The following is an 11,318-nucleotide window of genomic DNA, read 5'->3' on the forward strand; positions in this document are numbered from 1 at the left end:
GATTTTTTTTTAATTTTTAGCTTTTTTTTTTAATTTTAAACCAAAATTTTTTCGACTTTTTTAATTTTATTAAAATTAAGTATTACCTTCTTCCATTTTCAGTGAGTTAAGATATTACAGTGAATAAAATAAATCCTCCGTAAAATGTGTTGCATTGCCTGAGCTTGGATTTCGCATATTCGCTTCTTTGAGCAAACACATCTGAACCGGTTTAATGATGTCCCTAGAAATTATTTCTGTGATGGAACATAGTACTCGCTTCGTTTATGTGGCGCTGGCAATTGGTAAGTGAAATTGTTTCCTTTTTTATTGTTATACACAAATTTGTAATATTAAATAGAAATCTTTGAAGCGATATCCCCTCCAACATTCTGACACGTCAAACGTCAATTAGTGAATTGAAGTACATTTACATAGATTTCTGTCCGCTTCTCTGCTTTAAAGGAAGCCGAAAGAATTTTTATTCGTGCTTTGATGCTTTCACAGTTAATTTTTAAATACTTGAGTTGCTTGAGTTGTACAAGAGCTGCGTTTTTATGGGTGTGTGTTTGTCTCCTGTTTCAATAAGCGGACTTTCCTACTTGTTTGCGGTAAATTGCTGTTTAAAAATGTAATTAAAATGTTATTAAACATGTCGAATAACGGTAAATTGTTTTCAGTATTAGTTGCAAGCATTGGGGAATGCTTTTTGACATAGACATATACGTGTGCCTGCGTCAGTTTGTATGTATTTTTTCTAGCTTTTCCATTAACATTTTAATTAGATTTTTGGGTTGAGTTTTTATTGTGCGCTTCTATTTTAATCCCTTTTAGAATGACATTTAATATAATAGACGCCCACAGTCGGCTGCATAAATTATTCCTTTTTTTTTCGGCCACGGCATTTTCATTAAGTTTCGCACAATGCAATTTCACCTGAAATACATCGTACATACATTGTATTTTGTGTGGGGACTAGGTTTATGCTGCCGTATTAACTAGAAAAGCTTACTAAAATACCGTTACTCTTTGAAATAATAGTTAACATCTATATACATACACGAACTATTGTTTCAACTTTGTTTAACCAAGTAGTCGGACACGCTGTGATTTTGTGGTGTTTGTGTTTGTAAAAACACCGCTTTTCTTTCTGAGCATTACAGCTACCATTGTTTGCTTCCTTGCAAAATCCAGTGAAAATACTCGAAAAGTGCAATTAATATATTTCGAAATTCAGGTATATGCAAATGTACGACGAGTTCTAATTGAAAATAAATACCATAAATTCCGTTTATTTTGTTAATTTGAACTTCATGGCCACCTGCTCTTCAACTAGTTGAACTTAACCCAACGATCGGTTTCAACGAAGCCACGACTGCCGTTGCTACACTCTGCCAAAAGTTTAATGAAGAGTGACACTTTGTTTGAAGATGTGTGTGTTTACGTTTGGTGGCAGCTGACAGGCAGGCCGCAGGTAACTGACATTGTCTGCTGTTATCAAATCGCAAATTCAAGCTTACGTTTGGCGCTTGGTGGTTGGCACATTACAAGTACTTTTTAAGCCAACGGAAGTAATACTACCTCTCTGGCTTTCTTTTGTGAGTTGGCCTTGAGTCAACAAGTTGTTACTTCAGCGGTGACTTACATAAGCAATTGAAGTTGGCGCTCTTCTCCTCATACCAATGAAATTCCCGTTTTGTTGCATACTTTTAGGCACCGTAACTTATTTTCTAACTATTTTAGTGAATTTCCTGGTCAGGTTAAAAATTTTCGATCCTGTTTTGTAAAGACCAAGTGTAGATTGCTCAAAGTTAGCTGCTTTAACCCTAAATGCATGATACATATTAAAATTTAGTTTTGAAGTATGCTTTTATGAAGTCGTTTTTGAAGTATATGAGTGCATCGATAAATCAATGGGTGTAAATGATTAGAAAAAACATGAACTTCGCGTGAAAAAATTCAGTTGGATAACTTTAAAACTGAAGGACTAGAACGCGTATTTTCGGACAGACAAACAGATAGGCGGTCTCACGCACGAGCGCACATTGTTTTATCGAATCAGCTTGTCATCCTGATCAATTATATATATATATTTTCGAAGCTATCCGGTGTTTCCTGCCTTGTTACAAACAAAGAACAATGTTTTCGTGCTCCTAAATGTATGCTACAGATTCAAAGTTCATTAATTGTAAATTATTATACCCTGAACAGGATATATTAATTTTGTCACGAAGTTTGTAACACCCAGAAGAAAGCGTCGGAGACCCTATAAAGTATATATATAAATGATCAGTATGTTGAGCTGATTCGATTTAGCCATGTCCGTCTGTCCGTCTGTCTGTATATATACGAACTAGTCCCTCAGTTTTTAAGATACCGTTTTGAAATGTTGCAAACACCATTTTCTCTTCAAGAAGCTACTCATTTGTCGGAACTGCCGATATCGGACCACTATAACATATAGCTGCCATATAAACTGAACGATCGGAATCAAGTTCTTGTATGGAAAACTTTCACATTTGACAAGATATATTCACGAAATTTGGTAAAGATAATTTCCTGAGCCAACAATCTAACCTCCGCAGAAATTGTTCAAATCGGTTAACTATAGCATATAGCTGCCATACAAACTGAACAATCGGAATCAAGGTCAAACTTTCACATTTGACGTGGTATCTTCACGAAATTTGACATGGATTACTGATTAAGGTAATAATATAATCTGCGAAGAAAATTTTCAAATCGGTAGCTTCCATACAAACTGCACACATAATTACTAACAGAAATGCACCTATGAAGGGTGTTTAGCTTCGGTGCAACTGAAGTTAACGTTTTTTCTTGTTTTGAATGTGAGTTGGAGTTAAAATTGTTTATTTATTTAAATTTTAAACATAATTTATTATTTATTTCTTTTTTTTTTTTGTTCCTTCTGTCGTGGCCGCGGAAAATACAAGTGTAAATTGCACACCACCTTTTTTGTTTGCTTTTCTTCTTAACGAAATAAGTAATTTATGACTTCATTTCCTTTCCAATACATAATTTATTTATTATTATTTTTTTTTTGGACTTACTCAACGAGTGCAATGTAAGCCTGCGAAAATCCAATGCGAAATTTATGGACTGCGAATAATTCGCATATTTTCGCATTACGATGCGCTTCGAGAATCGATTAATATAAATTTAATGAGCCGACGGAGCGCGGAGGAGGGCAGCTGGGGAATTGATGTGCGCGAAATGTCCAAAAGCAAAAACAAAAACCAAAGTCAGGAAAATGTTAAGCACAAAAAGATTTTTTTTTCATAAAATATAATTCACAACTTCTTTATAATTGTCTAAAAATATATATTTTATTACTGACCGATAAGAAAATGAAGCAATCACGCGCACGAACACACGTGCACGAGTAATACGGACAGTTATTTTGTATATTTCAAGCTTTTTTTAATTTATTTTTTGCTCGGTTCTTAATGACTCTGTGTGTGCCGTGTCGGCCAACTGCCACCGCCGCTGACAGCCGCTGTCAACACTCTTGCTGCAATTGTTGTTTTGACGACAGCAACATGGATGTTTTTGTTTATCACTGTTATTAACGATGAATGAAACAATAACAAAAATAACAGCAACAAATTATTTACAGATCATAAAACGTGATGCACAAGCGCTAGTTTATTTTTGTTTTTGTGGTCGCCAGCGTGGGCGACAGCAGTCGGCAGAGGTTGTGATTACATTACTAATGCCACATACCTCGCGTAGAGGGGCGTTAGGTGGGCGGTTGTTCAAGCAGTAAAATCTACTTCCCCAACGTGTTATTTACACTGGTTAATTCATTTATTGCCGCGCACAATTTTATGCCTTTTCACAAGTTGCTTCCTTTTAAATGTTTGTAAATAGCTAAAAGTGATTAATTTTTTACACATTGCCTTCAATATATTTGCGATCACATGTTACCTTTCCTTGAGCGCAATTGTGACTAAAGACAATGGAAAAATGTAAGCGGGGTCCAACACTGTTTTTTCGTTGAAGCAATTATTTGCATACTTTTGAGAGCACATATTTTGTAAACGGTTTTATGCAATTTTTTTCCAAGTATTCCAAGTTTTTCCCCGTCAGTAGTTTAATTTTTGTTATAATTTAAAATAAGTAAGGAAGCGCTAAGTTCGTTTGTAGCCCAACATAGTGTTAGAAAGAAATTCTTTCTGAATTTCTGTAAGATTCATTACAAATTAACCGACAGATGCGCTATAAAATGCAGCGGAATTGCAAAAATATTTATGTTAGATATATGGGGACTAAGGGAAGTGTTGACCGGATTTCATCCAATTTTGCCATAAGTCATGGTTCCATTTCGTGAATTTTTTGGCGTAAGATAAAAAATTTGTGTGCAAAATTTTATTTTGATAACTTCATTGATGTTTAATTTGTATACTACAAAATAAAATAATCAAATTGAATTCAGAAGGTTATCATATGGCAAGTAGGTGTGGTTGTCACTAGGTTGTTTATCCTATCCATATTTACAGGATCTAATAGGAATGTTCGGATCTCTTCACACACCGAATTTTGTTGAAACCAATGTCCAAGTTTAACAACTACTCCTATAAAGCTCTATGTTGCAATTTAATGCTTGCGGTTAGTTTTTGCACTCTTAGGTGTTCATAACTGTTGTAGAGGTTGTGGGCGTGATTATTAGCTGATTTAATTCATTTTAACATTGTTTGAAGAGATACTAAAGTGACTTCTTCCCAGCAAGTTCGATTGATAAAGCTTTAACGGTTTGAAAGATAAAGTCTGATCCCGCCCATCTGAAAAACCAACAAAACCTCATAGGTGCCAAGGAACATGTGTACCAAGTTTCATCAGAATATGTGATTTCACTTGCTCGCACCGACGGACGGACGAACAGACAATCAGGTGACACAAATTATCGTTAGGTGAAGAAAACTAAACTAAAATAAAATATATCTTGCGTTAGTTTTGAGACACCCTGTATTATACTCTGTAGCAATATATTGCAAAAGTATAAAAATAGAAATATAGGGAAAATATGATGTTATGCTAAGGTGGAGTTGTCGCATAGCTTTGATATCTTGGAATACTTGCCTCATTCTTGGGAAACCTTGCCACTTAAGGCCCTACTAAATGATAGCTTTTTGTTTGTGAGTTTGAAGGGAACCTAGACCTTGCCTACGGATTCTAATGTGTCTTTTTTCCACTCTTCCTCTATATTGGCGAAGTTTCTTTCAAAAATTAAAAATTAAAGATAACTGACTCAGCCGATGGAAAAGATCTCTATACCGATAATTTTTGGTGTAATACTTCATACTGCAATAAGCTAAAGTTCATGAAAATATCAAAAAGAAAAGTTCAAAGCCAAAATTTTTGTACCTCGATTAATTTTGAATAGGACTAGGGTATTTCCATATTAATCTAAGCCTAGCTGACAGTTCACTACAAAGTAAAAATCTGGGTCGGTTAAGTGGAACCAAATTTTCTTGGGAACAAATGTCTCTCAAAGTAGTAAAGCATGAAACAGGGCTATAGATGGAGCCAAATCTTTAAAGATTTAAGTATCGGGTGGTACAGACATGGTAATTTTCTAGTCTTAAAAAGTTATTCAAAAACGAATGGCAATTGTAGAACGTATCAAACTGAAATCAAAGCTTTCAGCGCCCGCTTTATGTGGTTATGATTACATGGACTTTGTTTAAGAATCTGGACCAAATATATTTTACTTTGGCATTGCCAAATTGTGCAGGTTCGTTTCTATATTCAATTTTAATGCCTAGGCTTGGACTGTGTGTGACTGAGACCCTAAGATATTATAACAACTTTTTGGATCCTAAAAACTTTTTCGAACTTTTTCACTGTTTGTTTGATTACGCACAGACTCAAAAAGAGAGAAAAAACAAAAAAAGAGAAAGAATTACACGCTTTATCGTTTTCGATGCAGACCTCGTTGTGTCGCTGTATTAATCAATTAGGCCTGTGTATTTCTATAGTTTACTTTTACTGTTATAGATATGCGCATACATCCTCAATAAGCGCCTTGATGAAAATTTATGCCCATGTCCAACACTCTTCCTACACAGGCAATGGTCTTAATTCATTTTCAAAGGCAACGTGCATCTCAATGCAGAATCAGGTCATTAAAATCTTCGATACTTTTACGAGCTCACCTGCAACGGCATTTATTGCGTACATGTTTATGCCAATTTCCTTTTGTTTTTGTTATTTTTTGTGGGCATAATTGTGTTGTATGTGGCTCGCTGGCCGTATTGTCGAGAAAGTCAATTTTAATGCATAAATAAAGCAAGAGAATTGGACTGGCAAAGGGAGAATGTTGAAATGATAATCAGACGACCAAACACCGTGACCTTCGTCATTTATGGGCCAAACAAGATATTTGCTTCGGAATCGGTAAGGTAAAAAATATAAAAGTAAAGTGTAAAAGCAGCAACAATATAAAAGAGTGCAAAAAATGTAAGCAACGCGCACAGAAATAGTAAAGAACCAACAAAAATAACAAGCGAAATGCAAAAAATATCAGCTACAACAACAAGGCGGGGATTGCTAACGATGCAGGAAAATGTAAACAAAGTGCAGATAACAATAAAAACGTAGCCGTAAAAAAAAAAAAAAAATTGAAATTGGCGAAGTAAACGTCTGCGAGGTATTACAGTGAGAGAAATGTACCTAGGAAGGTGTAAAGAGAGCAGCGCGCAAGAAATGGCGCCAACAACGCGAAACAGGCAAATTGCACATATTTCATGATTATTCGAAGCGGCGAGTGCTGCAGCAATAAAGCAGAAAGCGATAAAAGCCAAAGACTACGGGCGACTCAAGTGCGCGGATGTGCGTGAGCAGCAAATGTGTCTCATTTTTAACAGTGTAGGAAGTACCGAATCCAAGTGTCACGGTTCCGAAAAACTCTGTTTTTCACAGTCAATATTTTTACGACATATGTACATATGTAGTTCGAGTATTCTTGGACTAACTTAAGCAAAAATATTAATAGTCTGCAAAGGTCTGTAAGCTCTGTAGAGTAAAAATTGATGATCCCGATATCGATATAATCACGAAATATTGGAATTCCAAAATATCGAAAACCCGAAGTATCTAAATTCCGAAATATTTTATCTCAAAATCCCGATTTCGATATAATCCCGAAACATTGGAATCCCAAAATATCGAAATACCGAAATACTGGAATCCCAGAATAATGAAATACCGAATTACTGAGATCTTGAAATATCAAAATTCTGAAATATCGAAATCCCGAAAAATTAAAATTCCTAATAATTGAAATCCCGAAATTCCAAAATCCGATTTCGTTATAATCCCGAAATACTGGAATCCCAAAATATTGAAATCTCGTTTTCTGAAATCTTGAAATATCAAAATTCTGAAATATTGAAATTGCGGAAAACCAAATCCCGAAACATCAATATTCCGATTTCGATATAAACCGAAATAAGTCTGTCAATATTATAATGTTTCGGGATTGAATAGGTCATAGAGGAAAAATATAAACATAACACATTGAAACAAAATTATTAAAAACACCGTAGACCGAATAGAAAAGCAATGTGAGCAATAAAAGCCAAACGGAATGACGTTACAGGTGTCGGTTAACATTCAGCGCATAAGCCCCGGCAATATGAGAGGAAGAGTGTCAAATAGAGGCAAATGCAAAACGACAAATAGCGACAACAACCACAAGAATAGACGGTTAGCAAGCAGCCAATGTCCACTGTCTTGTGGCAACAAAGAATTTTCCAAGTGTGTGGCACTCGAAATGTATCGTCAAGCGGGTGAAAGTGCAGCAAACGATTGTGTATCAACCCAGACAGCTACTCTACAACTACAACACACATCAACAATAAATTTTGAAATGTAAAAAGCTTGTGGCCTCAAGCCACCACATCTGAGAAATTCAATTGCTCACGCTCGTTCCTAGGGAGCGAGTGGTGGCTGAGTTCGTAGCGCTCAGTGTCTCATTGTCGTCTGGAACTTGCTTTTGGCCGTGTGCCATGCGTGTGATGGATGCGACGTTTCCATGTGGGTGCGTGGTCACATGACATGGGGGCGCCGACATTTGTCAATGCTGTTTGCTCACAGCGACAAGTTATTGAAACTCGCCGCTGTGTGTGTTGTTGTAGAAAGTGTTTGTAATTGGAATTGATAGTGGGAAGTTGCCCGTTTTTAGTGGCTAACTTTAACTCGATAATCCGGAAAGCTTCCATTATGCGAGTTGGCACAATGAATGGCTGTGCCACATACAATTTTTGGTGAGTCTTGGTTTCCCCGACGGAAATTTTTAGAATGTGTTTTCGTTTGGCTATAATTCTTCTAAATGATATAGAGGTTAGATATATGTCTATTTTTGTTTTAAAAAGGTCCTTGAAGTAATGTGAATAAACAACTGCTCTGCCCAATCTCAATTGTATTATAAATGCAAAAATTATAAAATGAGAACAGTTGATATCACAAATTATTTACGAAAAATATCATAAGTTATATTATAATTGTCCAAATATTATGTAGGCGGTTTTCTAAAATGGGAACAGTTGTGATGAGAATAGTTTTTGTGCCTACGATGTCATCGAAAACCCACTATGCTTTGCTTTTAACAAACCTATTTAAAAATTTTGTTGCAAAAATAGGAATTACAAAGTGAGAACAGTTTATTTGCCAATTTACAAAATATATATGAAATGGGAGGATTTAAAAATTGTTAGATTTATATATTATATTATAAACCGAAAAGTGTGTATACGACAAGATAACAGTTCAACTGAGAACAGTTTTGTGCTGCCTTTTCCAATGGTATTGCCTCATTAACTGTACAAATGATGTGACTACAGTTTTTAAGTACGTTAATTTTATTGGACACTTCAGAAATAGTCTACTTATGAACAGTTTATACAGATACTTGTATATTACATATTTTATATATAGTATCCGTACTTGAAAAACTGTTGAACTGAATGATATTGCAGTTAATATTTAACGAAAGTTATACCCAAGCACCATGCCTCCCTGTACTCTCAACATTAATGCGCCTCTTACACTACAAAAATATATATTAATGATTTTCCAACTCATTTTCTTTCACAGTTTGCTTGCTGCCCACACCCGCCACAACATTCCTACCACTTATGCTGCCCACCACCACAACAACAACAGCAGCAGTGACAGTGAGCACTGGCCTGGCGGCGGCGGCGGCGGCCAATGAGCCAGCCGACACAATTATAGCACCCGATGTAATGGACCAATGTCCAATGGGTTACTTCCATTGCAATATTTCGGCGCAATGCGTGCCGCAGCGGCTGAACTGTGACGACAAGGCGGACTGTGATGATGCCTCGGATGAGTGGAACTGTGTCAATGATGTGGACGCGAAATTTTGGGATCATTTCTTTCGTAAGCAGCCATATGGGCGGCACGACGACGTGCCGGTGGAGACGTGCTGTAAGTGCCGGAGTCTAGCTGTACGATTATGGTTTTATATATGTGTGTGTATTTATGTATGCCTGTGCTTTTTGGAGTGTGTGTGTGTGCCGTTTGCCAAGTGGTATGAGTGACACTTAAATTAACAGTTATTGGCACTAATTGCCTTGCCACATGCAACGCCATTGAGACAATTGGCGCTGGCACTAAGTGATAGTTTGCCACTTAATTGCTTAGCAAAAGTAGTCTCACACTTTTCCCTTTATGTTTTCGGTCATTTATTTTACGGAATTATTGTGGGAAATGTTCTATGCTTTGTTGTTGCCGCAGGTTGATGACGTGCCATTCATAATAGCCTAAATATGGTATATTAAGTTTGCCACAAACTTTATAATATCCAGAAGCATCATGGGCGACGAGCTGAGTCGTTAGAGCCACATCGCTCTGTATATCTGTATACACGCAAATTAGTCTCTCAGATTCTGGGATATCGATCTAAAATTGTGCACCGGTTATTTTCTTCTCAAGATGCTTCTCTTTTATTGTAATCGTCGATATCGGACTGATATAGCTTATAGCTGCCATAGGAACGGGCCGACCAAAAGCAAGCGCTTGTATGGAAAAATTGTTCAATGAGATATCTTCATAAATATGGCATGAATTATTGTCCAAAATAACGATATAAACTCCGAACAAATTGTTGAGATCTCAAAAACATGTGCTGGTATGAAACATTTTTTATTTGACGAGAATCTTCATGCAATTTTGCATAGATTATTGTTCAAGACAATGCAATCCCCAAGAAAACTGTTCAGATCGGGCTACTATAGCATATGACTGCCATAGATATGCTGGTGTTCGATCGAAATCAAAATAAAGATCTTTTTATACCCTTTTATGCTACAACAAATACTTCTGTTAACCATATTATGGTCTCGATGCAGTTGAAAATTACGTTTTTTCTTGTTTTTCTTTCTTCTCTTTAGACTTAATTATTACAAGTATTCTCTGCGTTACTTCTTCATTAATTGCTTACTGATTTTCACATTTCTCATTTCCAGATTGGCTCAACAGCACCAATTTCAGCTGCCTTTGTCGCGGTGATGAGATTTTATGTCGCTTCCAGCAGCTAACGGCAATGCCCGCCAATCTGCCCGCCACGGAGCTGGCAATGCTGTGAGTATACTTCACCTATATAAATATACACCTATTCATACATACATATACGCTTACATGCATAAATACATACAATACATCTTTACTCACGCGCGTATGCTTGTGACACTGTTAATGCGGGATGAGCATCACAAATTGCCTATCATGCGCATAATGTCACTTGCCACTAACGAAAAAATACTCTACTAACGTCGAATAATTAAGTTTTTCTTTATTAAATAACTTTTGAAACTTTTGATTCCTGTCACTGCGCAGCCAGGCAATGCTCGCTCGTGTGAAATATCGCTTGTCACAATTTTATGAGTTTTTTTTCCTTTTTTGTGCTGAAGCATATTAAATTTTTTAGCGGTATTCTCTTTGTTGTAGCACACTTTTATTGATATAAAAATTAATTAACACATTGACTGTCATATTAAATTGCCTTTATCAATTAATATTTACTAAGGAAATATTTATACTTCCTGTTGCAGGGATTTAACTGGAAATAATTTCCCAAACATTGACGAACACTTTATTGCACAGCTGCCAGTGGTTGAGAGCCTGTAAGTATGAAATAAATTATTCAAACTATGTTATTCGCAGTAGAAAATTAACAGTTATTACAAAACTATTATTGCGGACAGAATTTGAAAAGTTCTCATTATTTGTAAAATATTTATGAAGTAGTATATAAATTTAACAAAAAAAAATATAGATATTTGTAAAATTTTTTT

At 35.9% G+C, this 11,318-nt stretch overlaps 1 protein-coding gene across 3 annotated transcripts in view; it reads left to right on the forward strand.

Annotated features, from left to right (window-relative positions):
- LOC108965104 (relaxin receptor 2) overlaps positions 1-11,318 on the forward strand; it is a 57,403-nt gene that overhangs the window by 21,462 nt on the left and 24,623 nt on the right. For all 3 annotated transcript variants that reach the window (XM_018927305.1, XM_018927307.1, XM_018927306.1), the window contains exons 2-5: positions 103-284; positions 9,097-9,450; positions 10,491-10,605; positions 11,076-11,147. In XM_018927305.1, coding sequence (XP_018782850.1) covers positions 215-284; positions 9,097-9,450; positions 10,491-10,605; positions 11,076-11,147 — 611 coding nt within the window. In that variant the 5' untranslated portion in view covers positions 103-214. The remainder of the gene's footprint in view (positions 1-102; positions 285-9,096; positions 9,451-10,490; positions 10,606-11,075; positions 11,148-11,318) is intronic.

The sequence above is a fragment of the Bactrocera latifrons genome, unplaced genomic scaffold (genome assembly GCF_001853355.1).
Source record: "Bactrocera latifrons isolate USDA-ARS-PBARC rearing strain unplaced genomic scaffold, ASM185335v1 scaffold_133, whole genome shotgun sequence".
Lineage (NCBI taxonomy): Eukaryota > Metazoa > Arthropoda > Insecta > Diptera > Tephritidae > Bactrocera > Bactrocera latifrons.